The sequence below is a fragment of the Leuresthes tenuis genome, unplaced genomic scaffold, assembly GCF_036924035.1.
Source record: "Leuresthes tenuis unplaced genomic scaffold, fLeuTen1.0.hap1 SCAF_14, whole genome shotgun sequence".
Taxonomy (NCBI): Eukaryota; Metazoa; Chordata; class Actinopteri; order Atheriniformes; family Atherinopsidae; genus Leuresthes; species Leuresthes tenuis.
The window spans coordinates 15902113-15923635 of record NW_027325368.1 but is presented as its reverse complement, the minus strand read 5'-3'; the positions used below and the strand labels follow the sequence as shown (position 1 = coordinate 15923635).

Sequence of the window (21523 nt, the reverse complement as noted above, 5' to 3'; positions counted from 1 at the left end):
AAAGGCAGTGTGAGAGAAAAGATAAAAAAAAAGGGAAAGAGGTGAAACGGAAAGATAGATAAACGACATGGGAGAGTGAAGCCCACAGAAGGGAAGGATCGCATGCAACCGGAATAAAAAGGGGAGAAAAAAAGAGCAGGAATGCACATTGCGAAAGAATATTGGATTATTGTTTCCTGAACTCACATGTTTACCCCTCTGTGTTCTCTTTCTTGTAGCTAACGTAAAAGGCTGCTTTCACACACTGCCTTCGCCATTATACATTCACATGGCCAACCCTGATGTCCTCGTGTTTACACCTCTGGAATTAATGACCATGCCTCTGCAGTCCTTCAAAAATAAGCCTTCCGTTCAGCCAAACACAACCAGATACACAAAAGCACTTCTTGTGAACTCCTGAAGGAGAAGCACAGGGACAACACGACATGTGTGTTTGCATTTTCTGGAGATGCAGAAAAAAGTACTTTACTTTAGAAAAGTAAAGTGAAGATTTAGCTTCTGACATTACACATACACTTAATAACACGCCTGCAGCCCATACAGATGCGAGTAGTAAATTTGGAATTTGACTGATTTTGACTGGTTGTCATTATTACATATTTAGCTCTCACATAATCATTAGAAGCCTTTAGAATTTATAATCGTAGAGTCTGACATCTTTGTGAGAATATATACTTTCCCAAACACAAAACATCTTGCAAAGTCAGAGTCAACTGCCCAGAGAAGCAAGCTCTGCCAGTGAGCAGCATTAGTGTATTCTTCCGACAGCAGGTCTTTCCAGGCTTGAACCTTTACAACAGGAGAAGCTTTAAAAAGCTATGCTCAACACAGACAAGAGGCTCCGAGTGCCTGGAGGCTTGCTGAACTGAACATGTTTCGATGGAAACACTGCAGGTCTTAGTGGATATTTCCTCTTTTCTAAGAAAGTCAGTGTGAGGCGGCTCGTGATCCAAGCAATTATGACAAAATAACATTCCACAGCAAAAACAGTGTTTTAATCCTCGGCATGTTTAGTAAGTACGATGAAACCTTCTCATGCTGATCCAACGGAGAAACTGAAATAACAACAATATTAAAGAAAAGGGAAATGACAGAAAGTCACCAGTGCTAGACCAGCACCCCTCATCCCTAAAGAAGACTGACGTTGTGCAGTAAAGTGTGTAATCCAAAAACATAAAAGCAAAAAGAAAGAAATTCGAAAATGAAGCATTTATGCTTTGAATCTAAATGACAACTGACAACTCACAGCATGATTAATGGCGGTTCACAAATCCTTCTTGCTCACCACAGTAGCTGGTTAATGGTTAATGAGGGGCACTGGAGCTGCTGTCTCCTCTTTGTGATCCAAAGTAGAATGTTAACATGAATAATGCAAATGTAGACATGAATAATAATAATATGAAAAAAAAAAAGATTATGAAATGAAAATTCTTTATTTGGTCAATGCAACTGGCATCCGTGTCTGCATTTGTTGTAAGTGAACACATATTTTTTCAACGTATTTTCTAAGTATCGAAACTTGCAAAGTAATCCCTCTCTGTTTGGTCCTCTGAATGCCTAAAATGGGGCCGAGGTATTTCTCTGCAAAACTGTCCTCTGCCGGTTTTTTCCTTTGTTTCCGCTCCTTTGGCTGTGTTTAAAAGCATTTAAGCTGCAGCCTGGCCTAATAGTGTGTGGACACAAGATAATGAGTAAGAAGACCATGGAAACGCAACAAACAGTTATACCATCTCGTCAGTTTTTTCCTGCTATCCGTCTGTCTGTGCATCTGTGCTCCACAAGCTCGCTCTGGAAAGCAGAGACTTTCTCATAAAATCCAGCAATGTGGTACCTACTCTTGTGCAAAGGTGTTAAAAAGTGGATTTATTTATTTGTGCTTTAGAAAGTATCAACTGTGGTTACAATCTGTATATATCTGTGCATGTCTGCTTTAATTCTTGAGTTCACTGCTTTGTTCTTCAACCGGCTGCAATCTGTCTTTCACTTTGGGTCTAGGGTCTATGATGTTATTCTTTTTTTTTTTCTTTTCTTTGCCATCTATATTGTTATAGGGCATGTTTGAATGATGTCTTCACCATCACTGACCGATTCCGTTTGATGCACTTTCAAAAATGTGTCTTTCTTTATTTCTGTGTCAGAAAAAAAGTGTGCATGGCCTCTTGTTGTTAGAGCATCATCTCTCGTCTTCACCTTTGTCACGACCAGTCCAACAAGAACAGCACCACACTGTGTAATTATTTGACCAAAGCTTGCTGCTGAGGTGTATAACAGAAGATGTTAGTTTATGTGAGAATGCAGACATTTTGTGCATTTCCAAAAAAATGGAGGAACAAAGAAATACTCATATTCACTCACTTGTGGCTAGTAATAGTTTTACCTGTATTGTATGAGGGAGAATTGGTAGTGCCTCAGCAAACCCAGCCAGCAATAGGAGGTTATACTACTGTTCAAAGGGCTTTTACAGTTGTACAGCCTAGTGCTTTTGCATTATTGATGGGCGATTTTCAATCAATCTCAATACACCCCTCAACTCAAACTATTAAGCACCAGTTTATCCTAGAGCGTGTTTAGGTTGTATTCATATATAGTTGAAATGAAAAGCCACACAAAAGTAATGTAATCCAGAACCACTGATGTGATCAATGAATTATTATGCCGAGCAACAGCAGTGTTTTCTGAAACATGCGATACTCCAACGTAGCCTTAGCATGATATGACAGATGGATTATTTTGCCTGGAGAGAGTATCGATAAAAATTCTTTAAGAACGCTTATTTACACCAGGGAAGACAGCTGACACCACGCATGGCCCAAGCTGTGAAATCCTTGCAGAACTGACTTTCTACACGAACACACGTATGCATATCGCATACACTTTCAGTCTGTTTTTAATTTCATTCTTTAAGGGGGACACAAAAACACTGGTAATAATGATTACAATCTGGGATTCCATACCCTTTAGTGTGTTTGAAATGAGTCAAAACTCTGTTCATCTGTTTCAGTAACAATAAAAGGTCCCTTTACACGTGTGTAAAATGGCTCATAAAGACTCAAAGACCCAGAAAATGCAGGAAATAGCAATTGTCTATCCTGGAGAGTGCCTAAAACTCCAACTGATGTTGGGCTATGGAGCTTTTCATTAGGTTATTGAATTACAGCACAGAGAACAAGGTCTTAAAATTCTCCTTAGGTCCATTAGTGTAATAGGGCAATAATTCTTTTTATAATGTATTTCGCGAACAAAAATAATTTAAAAAAAGAGAGAAAATTAAAAAAAAGGACTACTGTTCGAATTCTGCTGACTGGGCACCTTTTTTTTTTTCCATTCCTTTCAGATGACTGAGAATAACGGACAGTTTAAAATAGCTCCCTGTTAAATCTTAAACCCCTCGATCATTTCCATCCTCTAAGCTCCTCCTCCCCGTTTCATCCTAATACTTTCACTTCCTTGTATAAATGTGTCATTACAGTATCATTTAGTCTATGGTATCCCCCAGCCTCCAGTTACAGAGACTTAGATACTGTGTTCTGGGGCCTATATAGACCTATTATATTATTATGTCATTATAAACCGGGGAACAGAGAAAATAATACCCTTAATGGCAGCTACATTGGGCAGTGCTCAAATGTATCGTCTCATCCTGCCTACTCTCCTGCCTATTTGTCTGTCTACCTGTAGATCCGTGCGTATACTGTGTCATATTACGTATCACACTATCAAGTGATCTTACCCTCAACAGAAATAGTTCAAAGTCAAACCTCTGAGATGTTTTTTGTTTGTTTGTTTTTTGAATATGCATCAGCAAAAAAAAAAAAAACAACAACTCACCCCAGAATTAGGATATGCTGTCCAGCCCAGTTCTGCTGTGGCCACCCGCGTGTCCATCAAAGTCTCTGTAGCAAAGAAAGAAAAAAGAGACAGAGAAACAGTGGTTAGCCTCAAAAAGCTATTCTTGGTATGCCTCCACTGAGATGACTTGCATTCAAGGCCCAGTGATCACTTGACACTATCTTCTATGAGTGGAAAGGAGATGAAGCCCCACAGTGATTTATCTATCTTCGCTTCACTTTGTTAAGTCAAGAAACACGGTAACAAATCCTTGACACTTTCCTGGAAAGAATGCATGATAGCCTCTGTCATGCTGTGAAATGCTGAGCTTTGTATTGTATTCTCCCTGTGTGAGCATGCACTTCCTGTCTTTGTCTGTGTGCTCTTTTATGCATGTATCTTACTGTTCTACAGAATAATGGAAGGATCATTTTGTGTTTTTGTTTCAGAAACTGAATGCTTTTGCACGTTAGTAGTCCAGAGAAATGGCTTAAACAAGTTAAGAAAGAGTCTGAGTAGGTCCTAGCTGGGAATTGCTGCGAAGTTTAGCATGGCAGATGTTCAGGATTCTTTCTGTGTTGGCTCCTTTAAACCCACACTGAAGAAAAGATATACATTTCCAAGGCATGCCTTGTATGTGGTAGTTTTTGATGAGAAGGAGACAGATGTTATATTTCACTGTGATTTGCTAAACAAATCAAGATGTAAGCTATAAAAATATAAAAAAAACCTGACTGCGAACAAAAGAGAGAATATAAAACATTCTAGCATGAGAAATGAAAATCTGCTTAGAGAAAAAATAGATACATGTGCCTTCTTTTGGACCTCCATTACACAAAGTGACATATCTGGTCACTATGAAATTTAAAAACAAAAAGGTTACTTTCTTTTTTACTCTCCCCCTATTTGCTAATCCTCAGGGACATTCCACTGACAAATAAGTCTGGCAGCACACCCGATACGTTTGTCAGCTCTGTTTTGATGAATATCTGTCTTGTTGGCACACAGAAATCAAAAAAACCTGATACCGTATAAAGCGCAAGCAAACAGGAGATAAATATGGCAGTTATTACAAAGCAACTGATCTCGCCTGCCTCTCTCAGTCCAACTGATTTATAGATAATAGACTGAGAGGCACGTTAGCAGTGTAATGAAAAATCCCCTGTAGCAGACTGTAGTAGTTTATTCTCTGTTCTAAACTATTCGTTTAATAGAACTGAATGCATATTTTATATTTTTGTACATCCTCTGCCACAAGAAGCACTCAGCTTTGGTTGTTGTCCACAAACAGATTCAACTGGGAGGCATGGGGTGGATAGTATGCCTCTGTGAGGATCTGTAGAAGATAAGGAAGTTGCGTGGGGAATTTTAAGAGGTACTGTTGTTGCTGAGTTTTAGGCTTAGATATATTCCACTTTCTCAGCAAACGGTTTGCTACGCAGCCCACATGTGTTGTTCATAAGGGAAGAATCTCACTCATAAAATTCATAAAATAAAATTCAAAGATATACGCTGCCCTCTTAAGATTTCAAGGAGAGGTTTCAGCCGTACCTACTTCTCAAAAAGACGCATGCACGCAGCTGTTGCTTATTCAAAATCCCACTGATCTTGCAGTGATTTTGATATCATTCTAAATGATGAACCACTAAGAGCCCAGTTCAAGTGGTCTCGGTTAAAAAAAAAAAAGAAATATTAATGATGAGCCACCGGTGAGAGGGAGAAAGGCCGTTCATTAAAAAATCTCCTCTTGCAGGAAGAAACTGCTCTCTGACAATAAACAAATTAGATGAGCCACTTCAGCTACACTGCACACACTTACATATGTGCATGTATGACATTAACCCCACATTCAGCACTAGCAGCAGCCAACACAGAGAGCAATTTTCTGTGTATACCTCCAGTGACAGCCTTGTTCACACCCAGCTTCCATCAGAGTATTTCAGTTTCCTTAAGATGTGCTTTGCCTTGTCTAGTTTCCACAACCAGCGAGCTCCAGCTTGCCTGCCTGCTTGTAAGACTTGCTGTCAGCTGGGGAGATAGGAGCACAAAAAAGCCCTCAGAGCCAGCCAGCATTGTGGGGACTGCCAGCCCTTTCTCAAGGGAAATCACAGAAGCTTTAGTCAAATCACACAGGCGCTTGGTAGGCCATTTCCCATTTCCTTTAAAACAGAAAAGAGGTGGGGGATGAGGTGAAAGACAATGTGGGCAGGCGACAAAAAGGTCAGAGGCCTTTGGGAGAGGAGGATGAGCCACATCATGTGACTTAATGCCTACCATTAGAAGAATATCAAAGTAGCAGATGAGTAAATGGTGTATGCTAAGTGGTGATTAGCAACGAGGGGGGGCTCAAGCAGCCGTCATGCCACAGCTCCCACACCTGTCCACCGGCACTGGAGATTTGGAAAGTGTCCCATGTGTATTTTTTATTTTTTAAAGGAGCTCTTGTGTGGGTCATTTTCCCATTAACTCATATATGGATTTGGAGAGTTTCATTTCAAAATTAGCTCCTAATTACAAACCCATCTCTTTTAAAATGACAAAAGGCACCTTTATTTGAAACAATATATATTTAACAATATATTTTTATGTGCATACACGTACATATATATATACACACACGGATATATATATATATACACACACATATACGTTACAATATATTAGAAGAATTGCAAATAAAGGTGCATCATAGAATAAATCAAGTGGGTAACAATGTTCTACCTCAAACTCATGAAATGTCAGTTTTAGACAAAAGGGATTAATTTTATCATTTTTCTGCTGCGATAAATAGACTGAGATTTGAAGAGAGCACATTTGAGAGATGCTGTAAAAATGTGTTGTATTTTCCTCAATAAGAGGTAGCGATTAAGACTTGAGTGTGGGGTTTTACTACGTTTACACTAGTTTTATCCTTGCTGTTCTAGAATTTGAATATCAAACATGTTTGTTATTACCATAGCCACCCAAAAGACTTTGTGAGTACTTTTGGGGGTTCAAAACTGAATCTTTTAACCCTCCACATTACCCGAAAATCTGGGCCAAACATCAGTACGGAGGTCTCTAACCAGATTTCTCCTCTGTACACTGGGGTTGGTGAATTAGGGACGAATCAGACCAAAACTCCCATAGTCTGAGCATGTCATTTAGATCATAAAACCCTTGCAGAAACAGTCCCCTGAACACAATTTCTATCTCATCTGAAAGTAATTTGGAAGACGAGGTAAAATAACACTTACTGCTGTAGTCCCTTGTGTTTTAGGGTAACCCTGAGTGTTTTCTCCTCCATTTATGTTCTGCTATGTCAGCTCACCTTGCAGGCTCAAATAAATTAAACAGAGCCAGGGCCACTAGCAGTCAGGGCAAATTATTAACATAGAGAGCCTAAAGTTGACTGGGTAACCATGGCTCATGAATCTATTAAAAAACAATAGCTCAAAAGGTGTCGGGGCCTTAGATGAATTAAAAGAAAACTTAATGCCAGAGGATGTTCTATGTACTACATCATAGGCTATCATTCACTCTAAATCATGCAAGGGATTTGGGATGGCTCATTATGGAGTGCTCACACAATGCGAGTATTGTCAAAACTCAGAAGTGACGAGCCAAGGTAAACCAAGTCTCAGACTGGGGCATACAACCTCTGACCCAAGAGATAGATCAATACCAAACCGTGGGCTGTTTCCACAGAGAGAGGAGGCTATAGAGAAGCAGAGAGGGGGATTTTTAAAAAAGGGAAAGAGAGTGTATTAAACATTGATGGGACCCAGCGATAAGATCAATAAGGCAGCAGCTCTCTTCGCACAATTGCACGTCAGCAAGCAGTCGTGTCATACATCACACAGATGCACATTATTACACATTACGAGCACAACACCGAAGAGCATCTATAGAAAGGGAGCTCAGTGAAGAGGGAACAACAGCAATGGAAAGTCCAATCTCGCCATCTTTATTTAGCCTTCATGTATGATTCTAATTCTAAAGCATAAGGTAGAATAGCAACGCATCAGTATAATTCCCTCCTTTGTGGCCATGTCTGTATGACTGTATGGCTGCCGGTCGATAGAACATGTGCTGAAGCCCCTCTCCGAAGCTTCCTGGCTCCTTAATCAATACAGCAGACAATTCTCGGTGGATTTCCATTCCCTTCCCATCTTTTCCATGCATCTATCATTTAACCCCCATCCTCTGTGTCCTCACATTCAAGGTTGCTGGTTCTCTTTGTAATTCAATGAGACAATCATGTCCAGATGCTGGATGCTATATAGGCTTCGAGGGCCTTTCCTTTGTGATTGTAGCAACAAAACTGAAAGACAATCCGAGGCCCTTAGTCGTCATTATTTAAGTGCCTTTTATTTTTTTCATAAGAATGGAATCAAGACGGATAAAGAATGAGAGATACAAAAAAAAGGAAAAAAAAAAAAGACAGACGGAGTGAAAGGCGAAGATGAAAAACCCACAGGAGAAATCAGCAGGACTGAAATGAGCACTTAACAATGATGAAACCCCATGGTAGCCTGCTGAGCCTGGCATCTTAATATGGAGCTGAAAACAAAGTGACAAACAAACAAGAGAGAAGTATCCTGCATTTTCCAAACTAATCAGTCGTCCACTCAGGGGATTTATGAATATAAAAGGATTTTTTTTTTGACAGAGTGAAGTATCGTCTGGGAAAAAAAAAGTTTCACACACACACGCACGCACACAGGAAAAATATTTGAATGGAATGGAGACAAGGACCTGATCGAGTCCAGCGTGTTGGATCTGATCCAGCTGATCTGAAAAATGTGACAGTGTTTAGAACATAGCACTGCTATGGAGGAACTAAAAGTATAAAACAGTCAGTATATAATTGAGTCACCATGTTCGACATCTTAAAGCTGTGTCAGTCAGACTGAAGGCTTTTTTGCTTTTAATAGAAAAAAAAACAACAGACAAGAAGATTATATCAAAAGAAATGTGTTATTTCCATGTCTTGCTACAAACAGATACGTCAATGTGTCTGATTTGAAAACTGAACAGAAAATAATCTGCCATCCTCTGAGACATTAACTCAGAGTGATGAGATACACAAGTCCTGCATCACTGAGCCACAGACAGGATTAAATGAGCAGGCTTACAAATTACAGACTCCACACACTGCACCATAAAAGTGTTCTGGGCAGACAGGTTGTTTTTGCTGTGTGAAAATAACATTTTCAGCAAGAAAGAGCACCAGGTCGCTATGAGACAAAGGAATAAAATGGAGAGGAGCAGAGCAACAGAAGCCAAAGCGAAATCAGTGGCAGATGTTTGAAAGAATACCTTGTAAGGACAATTACCATACATACAGCACGGACCGGCAGAACCTGATGAAATTATCCTATAATCACAGCAAGGTGACATTCTCTTGGCCTCACACATCTGGGATGCCACGTTGCATACAATTAAAGATTCAACCTTCCAGCACTTGGTGAGCAGCCGCATGTTCTTTCTCCACTATTAGCAGTTAGTAATCGAGTTCCTGTGGAAGGGAACCAGGAAAAAACAAAACAAAAAAATAAAAAAATAAAAAAACACCATCCCTTGAGGCATGGTTGGTAAACACAGAAAGGTATGTAGTCAATGCACATCCAGAGATAACACAGGCACCACCAGCTCTGACGACTTGTGCATCTAATCATTTCTTAGCAGTAACTCAGTCTTCCAGCTAGTGGTGTAATGCAGAGACGGCACATTTTTATGACTACACACAAACTTCACATCTCTCTTTTTATCTTCCTCTTTTTCTGTTGCCCCAGTTCCCTCCTTCTCTCCTCTTCCCTGCTTGGTCAGTAGAGAGAGGTTAGACTCATCATTTGCATTCATTAACATTACATTAGCCGACAGAGTGATCTTTAGAAATCAGGCTGCCGGAGAGTGTCATCTTTAATTCATCGTAACCCTACCAACACACACCCCATCTACTTTCTCTTTACCTTCGCCTTCTTTTTCTCTTTCCTTTCCATCCATCCATCTCCCCTCTGCCTCACTACTCTCTTTCCTTGGACCCAGGGCATAATTTTTCCTCCTTTTCCCTGCATGTTTCTATCCTCTTCACTCTTCTGTTTTTCATCTTTCATCTCTTCACACTTCTTTTTTCCCTTGCAGGATTGTGCAAAAAAGGGAAACACTGAAAAAAATTAATAAAAACATTTCCCTTTTGAGGACCCCTTTAAACTTTATAAGCATCCGTCTGTGAGGCCGAGCTGAGGATCTCCAGACTTTACAATAGGCCCCGTGACATGATCTTTTGACATTTACTTAGAAATAGAAAGGTTTTACTTACAGTAAATATATTCAAACACAAAAGTGCTATACAAAAGTTGCAAAGATTTCCTGTCACTTCCTCTAAATATATAAATACAATAAGAGTAACGTATAACATAAAAAATTCATAAATTCATAATGCAAGGCTCACATATGTGTGAAGTTTCTGAGTTTAAGGTTTAATCTCTTCTCTATAAGGAGCTGATATTACAATTGTGCTTCTTATCAATGAAAAAAGTACTGATCATTGAAAACTGAAGTTCTTTTACATTATTTCTATGATCCAAGACAGAGGGGACAATATAACGCAGAATCAGATAAATCCTACGTAGCAACAATGGAAAAGATTCGACCATCTCTACATAAAATAAGCAAGCAGTAAAGAGCAATCATTAAAGCAAAGCAAATCATAAAAATAGTTCCACACATTTTCAAGTTTAGGGGTATAACAACATTGTTTCCCTGAAAAAAAATAAAAAAAATCACAGAAAAGACTACACTTTATCAACTTAATACAGTGTCAGCAGTGTTTTTGGTAGCTAACAACAGGATATATCATTTCAAATGTCCTCTTTTTCTCCCTGCGCCTGGCACACATCGTAGAAAAAAAATATCTCCCTCCTTGAAGATTTTTGGAGTGAGCCTTGCTGTGATGACACCACTTTGAGATTTCACCAGTCACTTTAGAAAACCGAAAGCCAGCAGTCGTACTGCTTTTACCCACTTCCCTGCTGGCCATAGATTTTATGTCACTCCTCTTTTTCCTTTTCCCATTTCTGCTTTATAAATAACTCTAAGTAACATAACATAGAAAATATATTAAATATGCATTTTTCTATAGAAAAAAAAGTTTGAGTCATATGTATAAAAATCACGATGAAGCTTCATGTCAGCAAACATTCTCATCAGAAATTCAGACATTTCTACCTCAGAAGTTCAGGATTTGAGAAAGTTTATTGAAGCAGCAGTGACCAAAATAATCCATAGGGAGGCAGCCCTAATGTTCAACATTCATTGCAATACTAATTACTGCTGATATTACCGCCTGTCTGTCTGCTTTTAAGAAACCTGGCAATTTGCTACTGTAAAATGAGGTAATTACAACTCTTATCAGACTCCTCACCTCACAAAGCAGCATTTAGGGAAAGATGACTCCCCTCTGTATCACTGGCTGTTGAAAAAGTCTTTGCCCGGCTTCCTGATTTCTCAACCACACCCACTCACTGTCATGTACTTTATTTCCACCTCCTGCTTCTACTTTCTTTTGTTTCTAATTAGAGTATCAGAAGTATGGAGCGACTGACATGAACTGCACACCATAAAAGCCTGAAGAATATTGCTTTATAGCATAGGGACTGTCCAAGGAGATGCTCTCCTGCTTCCAAAATGGAGAACAGGAAAATCCCACACTGAGTACCGTTTGTGTTTTAGTACTCTCTGTTTGTGTTGGACAGCTACAGAACTGAGGAAATGGCAGTGTAATCTAACCTCTCCCCATGAGGTGAATAGGCTTACAGTATATCCCCTATAGTTTTGACATTTTCTAAATTTCTTACCTCTCACATGAGAGTTTGCTCAGTCGTACCGTTCTATCATCACTTCTGCCGCCTGGAGACGTAGTGACTAGACTGACAGGGAAGTAGCATGTCGGGTCACTCTGGGACTGTGAGAATGACATTTAGCAGTGTAAGCTATAACTAATGGGCTATCCAGAGAGAGAAAAGCATCTTTGTTTTCCAAGCAGAACAGGAAGTGCTGAGGGAACGAAATGATGTCACTCAAATCAACGTCCTAGAGCAGTCCTTTCTAATAAAGAGAGAATCGCCATCAGCAAGGTCTTTAATGTGTGAGACTATGCCATTTCATGCCATCACATAACCAAGTTAGAAGTAAATAGAAAAAAAAGTTAATCTCTAAGAAATAATCTGTGTACTAGGCTCTTTGATGACATTTCAGTGTGACTGCACTGGCTGCATTTTAAAGAAACAAAAGGGTTGAAAGGAGAATATAGAAGCAATTGCCCTTTACTGTCACACTGTTGCAGAGTTGAACTGAGATAATCATCCCATAATATGGATGGGCAGGGAGAAACTAAGAGATAAAGAGAGAGAGACTGTGGCAAGACTCGAGTGAGATAGAGCAAGAGGAAGAAGGAAGATCAGTGTAGTTCATATAAACAGAGATACTGAATCAGATACGGACATGTATAGACACTCTGATGGAGAGCGTGTCATGCAGCAGCATCCGGCGTTATCTAATCTCAAAATGGATCTAACCTTAGCAGAATACATGAGTCACTTCATTTCTTAGAAATCATCCCACATAGATACTTTGCTCTTTAGTGACACTTGCAGAGTTAGGTACAGTAAAACACAGGAACCTTAACGTGGACATGAACATCCCACCAAGAGTGGAAGAAAGGAAATGCACTGAAAGATGACCAAATATTGGACAAAACCACAGACTATAAACAGAGCTCGGTTCTCCTCAAAACACTTCCAGTGGTGCCCCTTCAGTGTACCACCTTTAAACTTAGAGCAAAGAGATAACTCCACCAGCCTCAAAAAGGAAACGCATATAAAGAAAATTAATACAGTCTGCACTGTAATCCCCAAAAGACTAGCTTAATACTTCTTCCTTTCTGCGACTGCCAGTTTCTCGCCAAGAATAGGGCCATGCACTATTGAAAAGTAATGACTAAGCCTGTATTAACAGGGTAAAAGCAAAAATCAGCTAGCTATATCCAATCTCATTAAATGCTGTTGTAAACCATGTTTGGATGCACTGCAAAATTGACTCGTGCCTCCTGAATAATCCCCATTTTGGCATAGCGGGAAAAACAGACAGGGGAGCACAGGGGAGTGTCAGAAAGTGCTCGAACCTCGACGGTTTGATGTCGTGCTCTCCCTCTGTCTCTTTGGTGCCAGTAACAGAACGACCTTCAACCACCTTGAACTCACTAGAGCAGAATTTCAATAAAAGTCAAATTATCACCCACACCCATGGGGCACGGGAAAGGCACCGAGCATGAATTGACTGCACATATAAGGCGATTTAACAGTCATATGGAGGTGCGAGTGAGTCAATCATATGCCACACTCCTGTTTCTCACTGAGAGGGTGTCTCGGCGGTAAACGACAGTTACTGTACCCTGTTGGGAGAGGATGCCACCGGGATGGATCACTGATTGTTTTCAGAGTGCGTGTGTGTACATGTGGGAGTGTGTATGCCAGTCCTTACATATGTGGCACCTGAAGGCACGTATGCCGACATGTGATAGGGAAAGTGTTATTCAATTTGGATGTGTTCTCCCTTGACCAGCGTAGTGAGATCCAGGTAATTGATGCCTAAGTTTGATATTCCCCAGCCATGTGCTCTCCACCACGGGGACAGTCCTGGCTAAGTTGGTGTGAATGAGAGAAAATGCACGGTGAGATCTCACTCCCTTAACCACTAGTGAAATGTGATTTGGGGATCTTGTTAGCGCAGCTCTACCACACAAGAAGCTTCACTAACAACACACATACATAAACATCCTAACTGCCACTGGCGATGGTGACCGCAGATATTTTAAGTTAGAGCTCACCTCTCGCTCTCCCCTCCTTTCTTGGTTTCTAGCTCAGTAAAAACAGCGGCCTCTTCAATGCCTCCAAGCAAACACAATGCTTTTCATTAGAAGCAAACACTCTCTTGCATCGCATGCTCACATGCCTAGGAAAGACTTTATATTTTTAGTGGTGGGCTTTGTTTCTCCTCCAGGGCTTTGCTGGAGTCTGTGGGGGAAAATAAGATAGAGAACAGTCTGGAGGCTAAATGAAAAACTTTCAGTAGAGGAGGTTGACCTAACAGGATGAGTCTGACAGAGGTGGATGAGATTCTCCAATAAGAACCTTAAAGGGAGAGAGGTATGAAAAGGAAAAAAAAAAAAGATACTTTTTACCTTTTGGTAGTACAAGACCCTTTTTTGGGTTTATTTGTCTTGAAATATTTCATACCACAGAGGAAAATGGTGCATGAAAAGAGGAAAAAGCCTATTCTTTCAGCTCCCAGAGGGTTTTTGTATTTGATGCTCCTCTTTTTTTTTATCTCCACCATCAACTGGCACCTTGTTTTTTTTCCGCATTAGGTCTCTTCAGATCTGTTGATGGTTTTCTTTATCTCTTTTAAACTCTGTTTATATAAAGGCACTCTGAATACAACAGGCCATAGCTTAGTGAAACACTTGGCTCACCTGTGAGGAAAATGTTATTTCATACAACAAGTATCAGTCTTTTTGCCGCAGGGATGCCGTGGGTGATTCTGAACTTGTGCCACACACGCACAAATGCATGCGCACGTTTAATCTGATCTCATCTCTTTTGGCATCCAGGATGCCTTGGTGCTTGAGCTTTGGCGCACAACGCAGCCCCAAAAGTCAAAGCTGTCCAGTTGCACAAGCGAGAAATGAAAACAGCAGCCATCCTGACTCTTTCAGCTTCCTTTATGCTGGCGCCCGATGACATCTTTTAGACAACATCAAATAACACCAAAAACATTTATTCTTGTTTTTAATCATGTCATTTTGGATCCTTAAAAGTGTGTGTTGATCGCTACTATAATGGAGATGAGCGGATCAGAGGCTGCCTGTGGTTAACCTCTTAGTTAAAGAACTTCCTTCAAGAGTAAAGAAAATAGCTTCGAGGCAGCTCTATGCACAACACCCACCAGATGAAGCTCTTAGCTTGCATGATGTGAACAATGCTCCAGGAGTCAAAGTGCGACACTCGCTACAACAGTTGCAGCTAAAGAGCCGAGACGCCTCATTAAATATGTAGTGCCACGGACCCACTGCAAGCTGTGCTCTTACTTCACACGTAACAAGCAGTGGCAGGAAACACTTGCATAGTGCTCATTTTACACATTCAGACTCACAAATGCACAAAAGCACTTGCGCAAATGTAAATATCAGAAACACAAATAGTTTGCACAACTGTAAATGCTACTCCACGCTCATAAATATTTTCTTCATACTATATGTGCAGGTCTCTTTCCGGTGGGGATTTGGTGGTAGCGTGAAGTGATTTCCAGGTGTTTGGAGGGAACAGCTCTCATTCAGGACTTATTATATTTCAAATCAAATGACAACAGTGTTTGCACCTGAAGGAATAACTTAAGCTGTTTAGTGCATTGTGGGTGTGGTACAAAGCTTTTCTTTAAACTGATTGGAGGGTGGAAATTAAATGCACTGTAATTTTGCAAGCCGATACATTTGAAACTAAGCAAATGCAGTGCAGATACATTTGTTTCCATCCATCCAAAGCAGTTTTCACTTTAAGTCTCCATGTCAACTGGCACTGAAATATGGAAATAAAGATTTACATATGAGCAAAAAGCATATGGATCCAGAAAAGCAATGTTGACTGGAAGTGTTCCAGTCCTCTCTGTAACCGGCCTCCATTGTGTTGGAAGAGTGGGCTGCCAGATATAAAAAGAGCCTTGAGGTTTCATTACAAATGTTAAGTAGAGCAGAAAGACTCAAGTCATTCCTGCAAAAATTTAAACTCAGCCTGAATGACACGCATATCTTTTTTCTTTCTTCATTTTTTTGGACAATTAGATATATATACAATTAGAGCCTCTTAGATACACATTTATGAATTTGAAAATTGCTATGCCAGTATCATCCCTTCTGTGAATGATTCAAACATAAATACTATGAGGCAAGCTGGCTTAAACTTCATCATTATCTCACAGTTAATTTGATAAATGATATCCAGGCTTTGTACCTTTTTTAAGATAGTAAGATAATGAGAGCTTGCATTAACTGATCACCAATTTGTAAAATTTGTTTTGTAAAATGTTTTCATATGCCATGTTTTCAATGTGCCACTATTATCTATTAATTATGTCTTGTTTTCTCCATACCACATTAGTGTTGTGCAAACCACAGTGTTAATGTTAATGTAACAAGGCAAACATTAACAGGATGCTTCATTCGTTTAATGCAGGCCACTCATTTCCATAGCTCAAGTTTAAAAAAAATGTGTTGAGGGAGTTAAATCTACAAAATAAAATCTACAAATATGTGGAGGTCATGTTACCTTTGAAGTGACTGAAAAGCAATACACAGCATACATTTGGTCATAAGCTCAGTACAGCTGCTGTATGAATAATATAAAACACCAAACATGTTGTGTGATGGCGGCCAGAGCAAAGATGTTGCTCTATTTTAAAAGGCAATTTTCCAAATGTTTGCCTGGTACACATCTCATAAAATGCTTTCGCTATGGCTTAAGTGTGTGCTGAGCAAATATGACTACCATTTCATGAAGTGTTTGTTATCTGCGGCTGTGGAGATATTAATGTAGATGGGTGCTGGAATGACTCCCAGAGAGTTTTCACACACTACTACTCCTCTTTTCTCCTCCCCAGGGGTGTTGTTAGCCTGCTTGTCCTCTGGCTGCTCACTCCAAGTAATGAGCCTGACAGACCAAAACAAACAGGTACGGAATACAGGTAGACAAAAAAAGCAAGTCAAGTCAAAGGGGGAATGAGTTCTGTAACTTGCTCTGTTTGATAGATGGACAGGTGGCCACTACTGTGGAGGCCGTGGCTTCCTGGGATGGAGTTTGAGTCATAACACTCCTTTATTTCCTGTGTTTGCTTTCCCATCATGTTCTTTTATTTCCTTTCCGCTCTTTTCTGCTCGGCTGTACACAGATGCAGTTGGCTGAGGCCACTGTAAAGGCATAGAGTGATAACTGATGCTAAGGCAACACTGCGCTATCTCCACGTTATTTATTCTTGGTTTCATCTCTGTCACTTGCTTCCGTCCCTGTCCCTCACTGCGTATCTCTCCCCAGGTGCACTGGTCACTAGGGCTAAATAATGAACAGAGCCACAGTGTCTGCTGTCTCTAATGGGGATATTATGCAGGAGGATGTGAGAAGTGCTCACACCAGGCTCATAAATCACACACTCCTGTAGAGAGGTTCCCTGCAAGACCTCACTGCTCCACTAACCCTGCACCAGATATAAACTGAAAAGCTACTCCTTCACACATATACACATAGGCAAACAAATATTGGGTTTAGATACACAGATGCACAAGTGCAGATTAACATACTCAGCAAGAGCATATATGCATTTCATTTACCTGACCCCCTTGTGTTGTCAACATTTGCCATGTAATTCTGACAAACAATTCACTTACATCTGACCAGTGGCAGACCCTCTGTAAGACGGTGTGCCACACCGGCGCCAGTGTCAATGTGATTGAAGTTTGACAAGAACATTTAAAGCGTTATTAGTTCTCCCTGCCACTGCTCAGCACACACAGAAGCCCACCGGTGGCACAGGTGAGGTAAACAAAAGGTACCATTTAGCATATTAGCCATCAGTCAACGCGACAGGCAAAAGAGATAAAGAAATGCGTGCCGACTGTGAGTGGCAAAACATGCACCCCAATCTGCCTCGTCTCAAAAAGAGAGCTATATGAAGCTATGTTGGCAGGTGGGTGTTCGGGCAACCCACACACACACACATTCATAGCCACATGCAAAAGAAACACACACGGCTTGATGACAGAGGAATGATTTTTTTTCATAGCAAGATTGTCTACGTGTGGCAGGAGACGGCTCACACTGCTGACAGACTGCAATGAACCAGCACCAGCATGCCCTGATCCTTTCGATACTTTTTTCTAATCTGTCTCTCAATTTCCACCTCATCTTTACAGCGATAATCTCGAAAAGAGACCACAAAAACTGTTTGTTTTTTTTACTGTAACTAGAAATATGCTAATGTGAGAAATCTTACCTAGTGAATTAAATGTCTTATCAGATTACATATATATATATAAACAATCTGGCTAAAAGTTACAGTTAAAGAAGAAATAACCCCTACAGGATTTAATAGACCCCACAAACTAACAACGGGGGGCTCTTTACAGTTAGCGTGTTGCCAGTAGGCAGGGGGCCATGATGTGGCAACAGGGGCTTAGTGCACAGAGCTGTTTGGACTAAAAACAGACAGCTGGCACAGTGGTAGGGAGACCTCTTTAAATGCCCTTACCTCTGCAAGCTACAAGCTTTTGCTGACTTAGTCAAATGCAGATGTGCACAGCTATTGTCAAGAAAGTCTTAATGCAGATTATTTCATTTATCCACTTCCCATCTGCATATACTCACTGGGTATTCTTGATAATTGGCTGTGCATTTTGTGAGCTTTGTTCCTTTGAGTGTGCCACAACAAGGAGGATGGAAGAAAAATAAAAAATGAGGGAAGGTTAAAGAAAGAAAAAAAAAGAACAGACAGGCTGACAAAGCATTTGATATGGCAGATAAAAGCGAGACATCACGGATGCTCTAACCGCAATATTTATACGGTCTGCTGGTATTTGTCTTACGTCTTTTAAATGGCACGAAGCAACCTTTATCCTGCATGATTCCTCCCTGAAGATAATGGATTGTGAAGACAAAACCTTCTCCTCAAACATCGTCACCTGCCCCTTCATCACATCCTATCATCAACCGACGCAAACATAGACATGACCGTCCACAAAGAGAGACATGCACACACACCTCTGTCAACACTCCCTGAGGCAGTAGTGTTAATTCCTCTCAGCCTATTCTCAGTCACACATGGCTGTAGGGGCAGTCGCCAGCAGAGCCTCACTGCTGGATTAACCTTTGCTCTCGCCAAAGATCTGTTTTTCAGTGGGACCGGCAGTCGGACGGGGGCCATGGCTGGTGGATAGTAGCTCATTGTCAGAACACTGTCAGCACCAGGCCTGCATTAGTAGCTTTTGAAGAAAGGGACTGTTGACGTGGGCAGGGTGCCAGCCAAGAGGAAAAAGAGGCCCACTGCCCCAAACAGCACTTAACCTGACCTCTCCCCTCAGGATGGGTGGAAAGGGTGGAGGAGCGTGGGTGTGTTTGTGTGTCACCAATTGAATACATGCATGCATGCAGGTCAGTGAGAGGAAAAATATTCTGAGCAAGTGCACATTTTTGGCTGGTAATAAATCCCAATGCTAGACTCAGAAAAATAAGAAGTTCTCACTTCCTCATAAGGGTCTCACTAGTGTACCATGTCCAATCCTGTTTTTTCTATGCTCCCCTGCGGTCTGTGTTACATTTACCAGAAGAAAAGGTCACATTTCATAGTGAATGTAATGAGCATGTTCTGTAGAAATACTGCCACTGGCACTCAAGCTGTGCAGTCCAAAGCAAAGCATGACAGAAATTGTGAAAACCCTACGAAACAATACTCAATGTGACTTAATTTAGAATACATACAGTATTATATAAAAGTTATTAGACACCCATAATTTCTTTATATATTACAGAGAAAATGGGAAAAACAAGCAGACGCTTACTGAAATATGCAAGATCGAATGGAGATACATAATATCAGGCAAAAACAGAGTTTGTACAATTCTAACAAGCTTGGAAGTCAATATTTGGAATCAACACTTTTATTCTTCAACACAAGTGAACCCTCTTAATCAAGATTCCTTGTAATTCTTATTCAGTTGTTTCAGAAATATTTCTCGAGGGTTCTTGAAGGGCATTCCAAAGTTCATGTGCAAATATGTAAATAACAGAACAAAAGGAAGTCGACACCCAAAGAGGTTAATTTGAAACCAAAGGTTTCGGCACAGGTTTTGGTGGGTGAGCTGATGCATCGTCTCTCATGTACAGAATTCGAATTAAAGAGAGAGCAAAAGCATGAAAAATCAATTAGGTTTGAGGTTTTTTTTTTGCTTTTTTTAGTTCGCCGTAAAAATCAATACTAAATGTCTTTAGCTATGATCAATGCAATTCTCTTTCAAGACTCACTCGTCCCGTCAACGTTTTCATTTACACTCTTACTCTAAGATGATTACTTTTCATACCTCTGTGATGAAGAAAAAAATTATTTACATATTCAAACATTCAATGAGCTTCTAAACAACTGTGGATAAAATACAGAGTGTGTATGTGCTGTAAGTGCACAGAAGTGTCACAGCTTTTACTGAAAAGTTTAGAAGTTATAAGAAGTTCACGTGGCCGCCATGATGTCACAAATGATGACAGAAACTATACTCTACCGCTGGATAATAGTTTCTCGAGCACAAGGTCTTCTAATTTACTCTAAATAGGACTGCAATTTTCAAACAAAATAAAATGCTCTAGTAAAGACATGGAACTAGTGACTAGTTAATAAACTCATGAAGAAAATACAAACTGAAGACACAAACTGTCTCTTTTTCAAGAAAGATGACTCCGTCCATCTCCTTTGTGCACATGGGTTTCTTGTGTGTTAGTTGTAAGCTTGAACACTATGGATATAAGTTGCCTTTAATTAAGCAGCAACTAAATTCCTGAAAGTAAAGAATGGTGAGGGGCCTATGAACATTCCACTTCCACCAGCCTCGGTCCCACTCTATAAAACTCAGTTTAATTGACATAATGCAATGGAGGGAGGAGGAGAGTGAATAGGTAGAGGTCCAAATGGATAAAGCAGGAGTAGCTGCCGGTAGCTTTGGAGCTCATTGTGCGGTTGAATAGCACAGAATGGAAAGATAGCACCAAACAAAAGTGTAACAGGAAAAGGCCATTGATGAATTTTGTCCAACTGCCAAGTGTCTCTTTTGTTCTGCTCCACCCCTATGTCACCAAGATGAGTCTTCTTTTTTTTTTACTCTGTGAGAAGCAGTTCCATCCGGTGAGGTCCCCAGGTGGGAAATGGACTCTTTAGAGCACCTCATTTTCAACTACAAGCAGGTAAGGGCTGCAACTTCAAGGAAGTGAACTGCTATTTAAAAGAAGCCCAGCCTAGAAACTGAGCAGGCAGGATGTGGGACTTGTAAGGCTGACAGTTGGAAGGCTGTGGGAAAAAAAAAAGAAAAAAAAAAGCAATTTGGGTTTTAATGAAGCCCTGATGAATGGTTTTCAAACCCTGGCAGCAATAACTCACAGCACAGGCAGAGACACACGCCTGGCAGGGATCAGAGCTGCACTCTACTAGTTCAAGGCAGGGCCACAGCGCCTTCAAACTTCTTAGCTGGACTAAAAAGAAACATATTGTTTAAAGTTGTGAGTTATATTTATAATCCAGCATTACTGGTTTAATATTGATTATGGAAGAGATTATTTTTTTGTGACACTCAAGCCATCTGAAAGGAGCTCAAGCAAATCAAGAAAGAAAAGATTACCCAGAAAAGATAATCGAGAAAGATTACCCAGCTACAGTAGTCTTAGGATGTGGAAACTAAACAAGCATCACAACAGCAGAGATATGAATCACCATTTCTGATCAGGACTTTCAGAGAAAAAGCTAAGTGAAAAACAAGCAACAGAGTCTCCCAAAGTTATCTCATGATCTTTTGGCCAGATTCTTGACAGAGAATGACATATGAATCCACCTAAACCTCACTTGGAGCCTT

The 21523-nt window shown here is 40.3% G+C and overlaps 1 protein-coding gene across 3 annotated transcripts in view; it reads right to left on the bottom strand.

Annotated features, from left to right (window-relative positions):
- Nucleotides 1-21523, bottom strand: part of ephb1 (EPH receptor B1) — a 147439-nt gene that overhangs the window by 95970 nt on the left and 29946 nt on the right. For all 3 annotated transcript variants that reach the window (XM_072363245.1, XM_072363243.1, XM_072363244.1), the window contains exon 2: nucleotides 3829-3893. In XM_072363245.1, coding sequence (XP_072219346.1) covers nucleotides 3829-3893 — 65 coding nt within the window. The remainder of the gene's footprint in view (nucleotides 1-3828; nucleotides 3894-21523) is intronic.